Below are 13,050 nucleotides of genomic sequence, written 5' to 3' on the forward strand. Positions count from 1 at the left end.
TTAACTTTTAATGTTCGATTATTTGTATGATTAGTAATTTTATAAGATTGTAATATTTTCATGATGATAAGAACATTTTATATGATATACATTTATAAAAAGTAAACTATATGTGTTTGTGTGTGTGTTTGTTCACTTTTAAATGATAGAAGTTCATATCTAACTGTTTTGGGTTGATGACAGAAGTTCGTCTCTAATTTTTAACATGGTTGAAATATATATATATTTAAATAACTATTTGGAAAACTCAAGGAAATGATTATTTTAAGTTTAAAATAGAAAATAAATTCCTGTATTTATTCTTTTTAATATTAATAAGAGAAAAAAACAAGAGAATCTGCTCTAACCTTCAAATAGATGCATGTCTTTATCTAATATTAGTCCGTGCATCGCACGGGTCAACTGCTAGTTTACATAATTGTATATCAATCTAAATATTCTTGACATATTATAGTAAATCTATTTCGTGCAACCCACGGACAAAAATACTAGTATATGTACAAGATCCTATACATACATAATATATAAATCTAATCCAAAAAGTCAAGTCTCGATTAGCTTTTAAAATCGGGTTTTCGGGTCAGCTCATGCCCAATATAGTAGTCCAATACCCGCCAATGCAATGAAAGGAAAGAAGTTAACACAGTCGCCAATCTCTATTAAGCAATGTGGACGACGAGCTTCAAAATTCCAATTCTGTCCTCAACTGAAAAGTGCGGAGGTTTTAACTTATAAGCAAAGAGATATTGATATGAAGGATAAAATTGTCCACGAAAATATCGTCCGTGCAACGAAAAATCCACAAGGTCCCACTGCAATTGCTGGTCCACTATAAAACATTCTTGACCGCTGTTTTCATCCCTTCCTTCCTTCCTTCCATAGCTATTCGCTGCTGTTGGGTTCTCTCCCAATCTAGGGTTTCCACCCTCTCTCCGACCAAAAATGGCTGAAGAGGCACAGTACGCATCGGAAGCGGGGTCGAACAAGAGGAAGTACGAGGAGCCAACCTCCCCTTCTCCGGTGTCGCGCAGGCCCACCGGATTCTCTGCCCCAATCTCTTCACTGTCTCCTCCCGACGGTTCCGCCGCCGCCGTGGGCGCTCCTCCTCCTCCTTCCTACAACAATGTTCCGCCTCCGATGGACGACTTCCAGCTGGCGAAGCAGAGGGCTCAGGAGATCGCTGCTCGGCTAATCAACAGCTCGGATCCAAAGAAGCCCAGGGTTGACAACGGTGGTGGCGCTCCTGCATTTGAATCAAGAGAACGTAAGGGTTTCTGCTCCATTCTTATACGTGATTGGACCTTTAATTTTATTTTCTCTATGAATTATCTACTTTCGCTATAATTCTTTCATTGCTTATACTTTTATAGATTTGTTTGTCTCTTATGCTTCTGCAGTTTGTATATCTATAATTCTTTCATTGCTTATACTTTTATAAATTTGTTTCTCTTATGCTTCTGTAGTTTGTATATCAGTAAGCTACTTGTTTGTGTGCAATAGGAATTGAGGAAGTGTAGGTCTCAATGAAATCTGATGATTTATTTTTATTGTGTAGATATATTCCTGACCTCAGTATTTATTGTTTTCTGACTGCATTGTTTCAATTGTGCTTTTATTAGTTGTTTGCCTATTGTCCTGTTTCATGTTTTGCATTTATGAGCTTCCTGTTTATACTTTGTCACATTACTTAAGGGTTTTCTAGTACATACTGTGTAAGATATGGAATTCTGTTTACTGCAGCCCAGAAGCAAATGGGATCTACTTTTCTTCCTCCAGCAAGTAATTCATATGGTTACCCTGGTCCAAGCAAGAAAATAGAGATTCCAAATGGCAGAGTAGGTGTAATCATAGGCAAGGGTGGGGAAACCATTAGGTATCTTCAACTCCAATCTGGAGCAAAGATACAAGTTACCAGAGACATGGATGCTGACCCGAATTCTCAAACTAGAGGGGTTGAACTTATGGGCACTCCAGAGCAGATAGCCAAGGCTGAGCAGCTTATTCAAGATGTTCTTTCTGAGGTAGAATATTTGACTTCTCTATACCCTCATCTATTTGTATCATGCCTATAACTTCTTCACCATTATCCTATCCTCAGGGGACCATTTAAGTAGTTGCTGTTAAGTTGTGCTATATCAGTGTATGGTGATTTATTGTTACTAATATTCTTTAACTGGAATAGGCTGATTCAGGTGGGTCTGGTATAGTTTCACGAAGGTTAACTGGACAACAGAGTGGAGCTGAACAATTTGTAATGAAAGTCCCAAACAACAAGGTATATGCCTTTAAAATTGGTTTGGCATTTGGTGATTTACTTCTATATGCAATCTATTATCAACTAGTGTATCTATAGGTTGGCCTTGTTATTGGCAAAGGTGGAGAAACCATTAAGAACATGCAAGCAAGTACAGGAGCCCGTATTCAGGTATGCTTGGGTCCTTTTGAGCACAACATTTTATTTCTAATTTATTTAGTATTTAATCCTTTAATTGTTCAAGTCAAGTTTTAGTTTTATTTGTAATTTGACAACTTTTTTGCAGGTGATACCTTTGCATTTGCCACCTGGTGACACTTCAACTGAGAGGACAGTACAGATTGATGGAACTAGTGATCAAATTGAGCATGCAAAACAACTTGTCAATGAAGTTATTAGTGAGGTATGTAAGCTGTGCATAATGATGTGGATTTATTCTTGCATTCCTGTGCCTGAACTGGGATTCAAATATTGTGTTTTGTTGTGTGTTCAAATTTTTTTGTTTTCTTCTTGTTCATGTAGAGAGAATAGCCTGCACAATAATGCAAATTTAGGGTGTGTGTATATATATTTTGCCATTTATCTTTGGATGTACAGCCAGGCTGATTGAGATTCTGTAGTTCGGTGTTGAATGACCCTGGATTGAGGTAATGTGGCTTTATGCAGTGCCCTTAGTTGCAAACTAGGAACTTGTTAGCCAATGGTATTCTACTTCTAGTATGCCATGATCCATTGCTATCCATTCTTGATAAGGGTGCACTATAAATGGAATGCTAGTAAAGTGATATATATGCAGACTTTTCTCTTGTTATTTTCCTAGGGTATTGGTTGAAACTGCATATACAAGTTAAATTTATAAAGGTCTTAAGTCAATTTTAACATCCAAGTTCATAATGCCTTTTGAGGTGCTAAGTTATGTCAGTTCCTATTTTAAATTGTTGGATATTTTATTGGACTTTGGATATCTGATTTCATGTGAGGCAGGTCTTACCAAAGCCCATTTCACTGAGGTATGAAGGCAGTTTATAAGTTTCCCTATTATAGTGGATGTATTTTACTCAAGTTTTTCAACACTTTTTAGATGAACTTTCTAGTAAATAGTGTTTGGGCGTCACATTAAATTTTTTCTGGTAAGTTTCATATCTGATGTTTTTTTGTCATTTGGGCCTAATGGCATATTCTAGAGTTAGTTTTTTAATGGAAAGTTGGTGACACCAAACATTGGACCATTTAATGTTGGGTCTTCATCAGGATTGTTCGCCCTGTTCGGGTATGTTTTCAAACTAAATAGTAGATAATTGTCCTCACATAATGGAGAAATAAATGTCTGCCCAGTATGAAAATGCTCCATTCATTTCTAATCTGACTGCAGGGTACAAAGTATCTTTTAAAATTTGCAAGATATGGTGATGTTAAATTTATAAGTTGGCATAAATAATGAGACTGTAAGTAATTGATGAGAATTATATCTGTGTATGCTGTGTAAATAGAACCCATTTATTAATGCTACTATTGGCTTTACATAAGTTCATGACCCTTTAATGACTACACTCTTGCATTATTGTGTTTGTAAATGTGGAGAGCTGGAGAGGATTGCACTCCCTTGTATGATTCTGATATTGATAAATGGAACTATTAGATGCTAGTGCTGCCAAATTCTTTATTGGTTTTTTATTAGGATATCTTCTGTGTTTTAAAAATATTCTTGCTTAGTACAGGACTGGGCATATCTGTATGCTTTTGATTTGTGTTATGCATGTTTACTTTTTGCTCCTTCTATATTTCTCTCCCCCCCACCCCCTTCCCTCCCCCTCTCTCTCTCTCTCTCTATATATATATATATATATATCCCAAGATCAGCATTTTGTGGGAGTAAGTATTCAGTATCATATAAGTAAATAGTTATATTTGTTTGATTCATTGTTGTCAATATAAATGTTGAGAGTCTATGGAATAAAGAAAAAAGTAAAGTTCCACTTTCAATTGAAATGGATAATTGTTAAGTGGAAAAGAGATGAAAAAACACAAAAGACTATATTAATACTTACATAGTAATATAATAATAATAATAATAATAATAATAATAATAATAATAATAATAATAATAATATGTTGATATATTGATATTTCCTCCGTCTCATTTTATGTGTTTGGTTCGGTTAACGAGACTTGATTGAAGTTATTTTTAGTTCAATTTTTCATAATATTAAGTTTAGTATTAGTATACAAAATTTATATATTTAGAAACTACATTAAAAGTACTATTATTCTATTAAACACAAAAATCAAATTTAAAAATAAGTAAAAATACTAAAGAAAATAAACTTAGAAGAATTGGTTTGACCAATAAATAATTAAATTGTAAGTATGACATATAAAATGAGACAGAGGGAGTATTAATAATTAATTTTAGTTATTAATATTAAAAATAATTAGTACTCGTACTAATTGAGTTTCATTTGTGAAATTTTGGAAAAAATATAGGATGTGGAGAATTATTTGTGTTGAATGCTCTACTTAGTCTTGCTAATCACTTAAGTATTTTTTCCGTATTGACATGCAAGAATGGGGTTCCATAAATACGATTATCTCGATTGCTAAGACCTTGTGGTCTAGTGGCAGCAAGGCTGCACTCCCATATGTGAGGTTGTGGGTTCGAGCCTTAGTGTAGGCGATATTGACTATTTGTGCTTCAGTAGGTTGAGAAAGTAGTTATGAACATATACTGCATTGTAACAAGAGTTAGTAGTATTCAAAAAAAAAAAAAAACAATTATCCCAATTTGATATGTACATTGCCAAACATTTTGGAACTTGTTTTTTTTTTTTTTTTTTTTTTCCATATGTTATTGCACTTATCACTTCAATTAGGGTGAGGATGGGGCCTCTGCAGAAGTTTGTGTCCCAAACAAAGAGTACGGTATGTTGGTGTCTAATCTTTGCCTTAATGAGACTGTAATTTGCTTATCTAGAACAACAGTGGTTTATTTTAGATTAACTGTGTTGATTGTTGCATTTATATCTTGCTGGTTATTTGGTACTATTTTATTTTTTTATATACCAATCATATTTTACTTCAGTGTCTACCCAATGTGCTGTGGATTAGTTTTTCGTGGTTCATTTTAGATAACAACTTTGTGCAGAATCGTGTTAGAAATCCAGCAATGACTGGAGCATATCCTCAGCAAGGATATCAGGCACGACCACCAACTAGCTGGGCCCCTCCTGGTGGGCAAATGCAGCAACCTGGTTATGGATATATGCAACCTGGAACATACCCTGGTCCATCACCCCAATATAGCATGCCTCAACCACCATACCCTGGTTATCCCCCTCAACCAACATCTGCTGGATATGGCACTGGCTGGGATCAATCAAATCCAAATCAACAGACAGCTCCTGGAGCTGGTTATGATTACTACAGCCAGGTGCCACCACAGCAGCAGCAACCAACTCCTGGAGGTCCTGGTGCTGCTCCTACTGATAGTAGTAGTGCCTATGGCTACAATCAACAACCATCCTCTGCTTACAGTCAAGGACAAAGTTATTCCCAAGATGGCTATAATGGATATCATGCACCTGCTCCTCAATCTGGCTATCCAAATCCTGTTCCTGGATATGATCAGCAACAAGGTTATAATTCTACAACTGGGTACAGTAATACCTCCAACCCAGCAGCTGATGGCCAGACGCCTTCATATGGGACACAGAGTGATACAAGTCAAGCACCTCCAAATCAGTCAGCGGGCAGCCAACCTGGGTACCATGCTTCCCAGCCTGGGGGGTATGGCATCCCAACTTCTCAAGGTGGATACGGGACACAGCCATCTGCCTATGGCAACAACTATGGACAACCCCCATCTCAAAAGCCTCCAACTAGTCAACCAGCTTATGGGCAGCCACAACAGTCGCCTAGTGCCCAGGGAGGTTATGCACAGCCCACTCAGGTATATCCACACTCTCAGCCTTCGCCTACTCTATCTGGTTATTCTCAGCCTGATTCTGGTTCCCAGCGTGCTCCCTCTACTGGATATGGTGCCCCGGCAAGTCAACCGGGTTATGGCCCCCCACCCTATGGGGCACCACAGATGACTCAATCAGGAGTGCCATACAATAGTGGGTATGGTGGTAGTGGTTATTCCCAGGCTTCAGCATACTCCACTGATGGAAGTGGTGGTGGTGGTGCACGGGCGAGCTATGATACAGCACCGACTTCTCAGTCTTCCCAGCCCACTGGGTCAGCTAAAACCTCTCCACAGAGTTGAGATTTCTTTTATTTAAAAAATAGTGGTTATGAATTTTGCATGTATTTTGTTTTTGCTGAGCTTGTTTAGTTTCCGGATCTTTGATTGAATGCAGAATTAATTTGCTGGGGCATCTGTTTTGTTATCTTAACTGTAATTGCAGTATGAATGTATGTTCCAAAATTCATGGTTCTTGTTCTGTGTTTTCTGAGGTGGTTCAGTCTTGTAGGGCTTCACTTCTCCTCTTCTTGCCATAAAATCTTATAATGATTTGTACTGTGATAATTTTTTGTAATTAGGTAGTGTGATTCTTGTAAAGGAAAAATAACATTTTTTGGGTAAAAACTTATAATTTTTAATGATTAAGAAGATTGAAAAAAAATTGAATTATGGGTAATGTGTTATTGAAGTCCATTATTATTTTAGTTTCAACTTCAGTATTCAAATAAATTCGAGTTTGGTAAGAACGGGAATAAGTTAGGAATACCAAATTAAAATTATGGAAAATGTATATTACACTCATAAATTCAACATCTCACTTGTATTATTAACACCTACTTTGAAGATGGATAACAATTAACATCTCTGTAATACATTATAAATTTGCATGAGTGCAAATAACACCAACCGACCATTCATTTTAATTCACAACCCACTGCATACTATATTAGTCATAATACTCTGTATGAATTAGTGTTGGACATATGGCAAGCCCACAGCCAGGAATTAATTAATTTTCTGATTAATATTTTAGGCTAAATGATTGGGTGGGTGGCTCAGCATGCTGACATGGCAACAGATGAGTGGTTGAGACTTGAGAGAATCAAAGATGGTGGCTTAGTTGGAGTTGGGCGACTGGGCGGTGTTGATGATGATGATGGTCGGTTCTTGCATTGCAATTAATCATGGAAATAGTTGTCCAATAGAGTTACTGATGTAGTTATCAATTTTTATTCTATAGATTGGGCAAGGTGTAGAGTAGCTCAATAACCCTACTCCCTGCAAATGGTTCTGTTTTTCCTGTTATTAGAAGAAGAAAAACATTCATGATTGAAAGTAGTTGTTCTTATGATCTTTAATTAATTTTCATTCTCATTCTGTCTTTTTTGGTCGTCCCTTCTTTCTAGTTAAAAAATGATTAAAAAAATTAAAATATTGTGATCCACTAACACTAACTTATAACTTTAGTTTAAATTTCTAATTTGCATAACATATATAATATTTGGAGAGTTAAAAATAGTTTAATTAATTTTTTTGTCCAAAGTCCATATCAATCCTTTGCACACCAGCTTAGGATATATTATTATATGCAGTGATTTGGTAAGAGGTTTGGAAGAATATGAGACACAATTCAATCATATGTATAGAAAATGGGAAAATAGTGAAATGGGGCGGCAAAAACTGAAGAAGCAAAAGCCAATTAAAACTAAATGTAATAATTAAATCTTCAATTCGTCTCCCCATAAATAGCCCTCACTTCACAGCACTCTCCACCACCATTCCACCATCTCCGATAAGATCCTCGGAACACTTTGATCGATCATATCCTTGATTAGTAGAGTTGAAATGGGAAAAGACATTGAGGTTGGGAATGAGTACTCTCTAAAGGACTACCAGGACCCCCCACCAGCACCCTTCATTGACCCAGAGGAGCTGGGTCAATGGTCTTTTTACAGGGCCATCATAGCTGAGTTTGTTGCCACTCTTCTGTTCCTCTACGTCACAGTTCTCACAGTGATCGGATACAAGAGCCAAACAGACCCTCATGTCAATGGCACTGATGCCTGCGGCGGTGTTGGCATTCTTGGCATTGCTTGGGCCTTTGGTGGAATGATCTTTATTCTTGTTTACTGCACTGCCGGCATTTCTGGTACTTACTTAATTACTTACTTCTTTCTAGCCTTCTCCATCACCTATATCTCATGATTTATGTTGAGCGAAGGCCGGTAAAGGCTAAGTCTAGCACCCAGTGGCGGGGGATTGCCGGGCGGAGACCGGTAAAGGGCCAATTCCAGCACCTAGCCTCTCGAAAATGTGATGGCCTTTAGGGAAATAAAACTTGATCCTAACAATTTGTGTATATATATGTATGTGCAGGGGGACACATACTTAATTACTTACTTCTTGCTACCTTCTATATGTTTTGCCTTCTCCATCACCTATATCTCATGATTTATGTTGGATGGAGGCCAGTAAAGGCTAAATCTAGCACCCTGTGACTTGGGATTGTGTGGGGGAGAGCACCCAACATCTCAAAAATGTGATAGTTGTCTATAAGTTAGGCCTTACAGGGGAGAAATAAATTAAAGCTTGATCCTAACAATTTGTGTATATGATATGTATGTGCAGGGGGACACATTAACCCAGCAGTGACATTTGGGCTGTTCTTGGCGAGGAAGGTGTCACTTGTCCGAGCCATAATGTACATGGTGGCTCAGTGCTTAGGAGCCATTTGTGGATGTGGGCTGGTTAAGGCCTTCCAGAAGGCTTATTATGTGAGGTATGGCGGAGGCGCCAACGAGCTGGCTGATGGTTACAGTAAGGGTACTGGCTTGGGTGCTGAGATCATTGGTACATTTGTTCTTGTTTATACTGTCTTCTCTGCCACTGACCCCAAGAGAAATGCCAGAGATTCCCATGTTCCCGTGAGTATTTTGTTTAATTAATTTAAAAACGTTATTATATATATGCTGTGAAAGTTGTTTACTGATGAATCTTGAATGTTTAATGAAGGTTTTGGCACCACTGCCTATTGGATTTGCTGTATTTATGGTTCACTTGGCAACAATTCCAGTGACGGGGACGGGCATCAACCCAGCAAGGAGTTTTGGAGCAGCTGTGATATATGGGAAAGACAAAGCATGGGATGATCAGTGGATATTCTGGGTTGGACCCTTTATTGGAGCTGCAATTGCTGCCTTATACCATCAGTTCATTCTCAGAGCAGGAGCACTGAAAGCCCTTGGATCACAGAGGAGTAATGCTTAATTTTGCAACAATTCTGACCCAAATCCATGGAGGAAATTGTGTATACCAAGAATTTGTGGGCAGGGTCTTATCATCATATTTGTGGTCTTGGCAATTGGGTTTGGTACTTTGTTTTAAGTGTATGTGCCAAATCAATGCTTTCCTTTTCCATCTCTTCTTGTGGCTATGTACTTTTCTTGCTGTTGGTATCATGCTTGCTCTTTTACCACATAGTGGAATAATGGTATCTTGCCAAATTAAAACTGGAAGAATTATTTTTCAATTTTTATTTTTGTTCAAAGAATAAAAACTGTTAAATATTTTGGAGTACACAATCAAAATTAAATAAGGGATAAGACATTAAATACATAAAGGACCTCAATGATCACTTTATTCTCATATCATTAACCATTATACGAAACTTTTGGAGTATATGGACAAAAATGTGAGTTTTTTTAGCTAGTCCAAACTTAAGAAATATTGATTTGAGGGTCACCTTTTTTATTTTTTAAATGCAGATACATTGCATATATATTCCCATAAAAAAAGAAGTCTGACAAATTGTAAAATACAACAAAAAGTGAAAAATACAATTGTATTTTAGCAAAATAACCAAATATTTTTCTACGTACCCCTATCAACTAGCCTCCCAGCCTGGTCTTCTACGACCTCCGAGGAGGAGAAGTCCGGGCTGTAAGACCGTTCCCGGGTCCCGGCCATCATCGGCCGGTGAAGGAGGCGAATGCGAGACGACGACGTCAGCAATGATGTCAGCCCTAATATACACGCGTCGCGCTCCTGTGGTCCTTGGAAATTGGGCCTACGTTACGGGGACCCGAACCGTCGCCCTTTTCCCCTCCCCTCTATAAATACGAGGATCGACTTTTACGACAAGTCCAAACCAGAGCTTCCCGAGCTGCCTAGGCCTCCCGAGCTTCTCTACACTAACTTCGTCGCGTGTTTAAGCCTTCCTCGGAAACAGGTATTGTCCTCTCGGCTTGCTTTTATATTTAATACCGTTTATAGCTTCGGGTCCCAGGCTGCCCTTAGTGAGACGCCTCTCCGTTCTTGTTAGGTATAGCCATGAGCGGATCGGATAGCCAGAACCTATCCATACACAGTTACGGTGGCTCGGTTGAGGTCGGGTCATTCACGGTCTCGATCTATGACTCCGTGATCAACGCCATAGAAACGTATTCAAGAGAGAACGAGGGCCTCGCCCGGCCTCATGACCAGCTGGACCTTATAGCTGACGAAGCGGATTCCCGGCTCGTGGTCGAGCCTCTTGCCATGGAAGCAGGGACCTCGGGCCGAGGGAAGCCTCCACCCACAGCCTACGGTAGAGACTGGTTCGCCGGTCTACCGGTTGATTCCACCCCACCTGTGACCGCGAGCAGAATCCGCTTGGATAGCAGCGGCCTGCGGCAACACACCAGCCTTCTCACCCGCGGGGAGATCGAGGAGGTGTCGACCCTGTTGACCGGGATCGTTAAATACGAAACCAAGCGGTCGTTGGGGAATATTGTCGACCGGACGCATGGGGACTGGCTCGGAATGCACTTTGATTCCTTAAAAGCCCCTTTAACCTTCCCGTTCCACCCCTTTCTCCTCGGCTTCATGAAGTATTACAGGGTGCTGCCGGGGCAAATCGCCCCTAACGCTCACCGTACCCTGGCGTGTTTTCCACAGATATGTGGTCGCCACGGTCTCCCGGTGACATTAGAGTTATTCCGATATCTCTTTTCTGTCCGGCCTTTATCCATGAAGCACGGGGGAGGCGTCCTCTGCATCCAGTCACGAGGGCATTTCTGCAAGATTCTCCATCTGCCCGACAACAACAGAGGATGGAAAGACCGGATTTTATCGGTCAAATATCCATGGCCGCTTCCCATCGACAGAGAATGGCTGGCGTACGTGACAGAACATAAACGGCCGAAGCAGACTCGGGCTTTGAACAACGCCGCCATCAAAATTTCCGCCGAAGCTTACGAGTACAAAATCTTCCGGTCGGCCGAGGAATATTCAGATGCGAAGCTCGAGCCCCCCCCAGATATGACTTGGGCGAGAAGTATACGCCCAAAAGGGCGGTAGTGACGATCACCGTTGGACCTCCCCCCTCCGGGACCGGTTCACAAGGTTTGTAAGGGCCACCGAATCCAGGTGGGGTCATTCTGAGGCCGGGATACTGATTTCCTACTTTTCGTCCCTTTTTAGGTGCTATGAGGAGCTTTCCGGTATTTGCTCGACCACCCGCCCCGGCTACAAATGTTTCTTTATTCGGTTCGATTTTTTTTGTTTGTTTTTAACTTTTTTTTGGCATTAAAAAAATTATTACCATAATTATAGTTCGGTTCGGTTCGAGCAATTGAATTCGATATTTGATTCAGTTTAAGAATCTCAATTTTTAACATTTCATAATTTTCTAAACACACTACCAAATAATACATAGTCAAAATCCAAAGTCTAAATATTATATAACAAAATAGATAAAGTTCAAACACAATACTAAATACTAATTACGAAACATTAGTTGTCTTTTTTACCTAACCAACTTTTCAGTTGGCTCACTTGGAAAGCTTTGTTGACAAGATGAAAAATCATCCATTTGTATGATTAATATTTGGATAACAAGTATCAAATACTATATAGTTAATTTTGGACACAATCCGTCATTGCTTAGCAAAATATATTTCCAGTGCACTGGAATATTATTTTCCAGTGCACTAGAAATATATTCCAATACTGTAAAATAATATTCCAGTGCTTTAAAGCATTAGAAAAAAAAAATTAGAATGATGTTGAAGCACATTAATTTCATATATAGAAACATGAAACTATATAAAATCTTGATATTGTAAGAATAACTCAAGTTAGCTAGTGATAATTGTGAGACAAAGAACAATTGCGGCATATAGAAAAAGTGCAAAGTAGAGAACAAGTCATAAAGAAATCGAATAAAAAATTTAAGAAAGATACATGTGAGAATATGAGCTAAACGGTGGAGAAAACATCAAAGGATTTGGATTTACTTATTATTATTATTATTATTATTAAAAAACTAAACGGTATTCAGTTTCGTTCGGTTTAATTTTTTACTGAACTGTTTGATATACAAGAATCCATTACCATTCGGTTGTTCGCTATATTACCAAACCGAATTGCCACCCCAAAAGATAAGTATCAAATGGTAAGTGAATCCCTCAATCTTCTACGCAGATTATGACATACACCCTTTCTGCATGTGCGCCCACCTGATTGTTTACGTCGATCAGCCATGTTGACTACCATCACTTAGCCCGGTATATCTCTGGGTCTATCAGTATCTATTATTGTTATACTGGGTTTAATTGTTTTTCCTTTTTTATAAATATGTAGGTTTTATAAATCTTATAATGTACATATCTTAAATAGACACAATACCTAGTTGTGTATGGCTTACATATTAAATGGGCTTTAAAAAAGGTTTCAAGCCACACCAAGCCTATTGTAGCCTCAGACATGGACCTAAAAAAAAAAAGTCTCTTTAATGGTATATATATTAAATAGGTCTTTAAAAAGGTTTCAAGCCATGCCAAACTTATTGTGA

The 13,050-nt window shown here is 38.6% G+C and overlaps 2 protein-coding genes across 3 annotated transcripts; both read left to right on the plus strand.

The window, feature by feature from the left end:
* The first annotated feature begins 869 nt into the window (after positions 1-869).
* On the plus strand, positions 870-6,691 carry LOC116022982 (far upstream element-binding protein 1-like). 2 transcript variants are annotated; one of them, XM_031263907.1, is made up of 7 exons: positions 870-1,264; positions 1,741-2,021; positions 2,183-2,275; positions 2,354-2,425; positions 2,541-2,657; positions 5,397-6,200; positions 6,267-6,691. In XM_031263907.1, exons 1-7 carry the CDS (start codon positions 943-945, stop codon positions 6,516-6,518), a joined length of 1,941 nt encoding a protein of 646 aa, XP_031119767.1. In that variant the 5' UTR covers positions 870-942; the 3' UTR covers positions 6,519-6,691. The 2 variants fall into 2 exon arrangements, with proteins under 2 accessions (XP_031119767.1, XP_031119766.1); XM_031263906.1 differs by having other exon boundaries at positions 5,397-6,691.
* A 1,290-nt stretch (positions 6,692-7,981) lies between these two features.
* LOC116022984 (aquaporin PIP2-4-like) lies at positions 7,982-9,747 on the plus strand. The gene is made up of 3 exons (XM_031263910.1): positions 7,982-8,367; positions 8,847-9,142; positions 9,231-9,747. Exons 1-3 carry the CDS (start codon positions 8,064-8,066, stop codon positions 9,483-9,485), a joined length of 855 nt encoding a protein of 284 aa, XP_031119770.1. The 5' UTR covers positions 7,982-8,063; the 3' UTR covers positions 9,486-9,747.
* The last annotated feature ends 3,303 nt before the right edge of the window (positions 9,748-13,050 follow it).

Source organism: Ipomoea triloba, chromosome 6 (assembly GCF_003576645.1).
Source record: "Ipomoea triloba cultivar NCNSP0323 chromosome 6, ASM357664v1".
Lineage (NCBI taxonomy): Eukaryota > Viridiplantae > Streptophyta > Magnoliopsida > Solanales > Convolvulaceae > Ipomoea > Ipomoea triloba.

Excerpts from the sequence above, each read along its gene's own strand:
- LOC116022982 (XM_031263906.1), top strand. The coding sequence starts at position 943 with ATGGCTGAAGAGGCACAGTACGCATCGGAAGCGGGGTCGAACAAGAGG. Across the intron at positions 2,022-2,182 it reads TTCAAGATGTTCTTTCTGAG|GCTGATTCAGGTGGGTCTGG; the intron begins GTAGAATATTTG and ends TAACTGGAATAG. Across the intron at positions 2,426-2,540 it reads GTACAGGAGCCCGTATTCAG|GTGATACCTTTGCATTTGCC; the intron begins GTATGCTTGGGT and ends ACTTTTTTGCAG.
- LOC116022984 (XM_031263910.1), top strand. The coding sequence starts at position 8,064 with ATGGGAAAAGACATTGAGGTTGGGAATGAGTACTCTCTAAAGGACTAC. Across the intron at positions 8,368-8,846 it reads CTGCACTGCCGGCATTTCTG|GGGGACACATTAACCCAGCA; the intron begins GTACTTACTTAA and ends ATGTATGTGCAG. Across the intron at positions 9,143-9,230 it reads CCAGAGATTCCCATGTTCCC|GTTTTGGCACCACTGCCTAT; the intron begins GTGAGTATTTTG and ends TGTTTAATGAAG.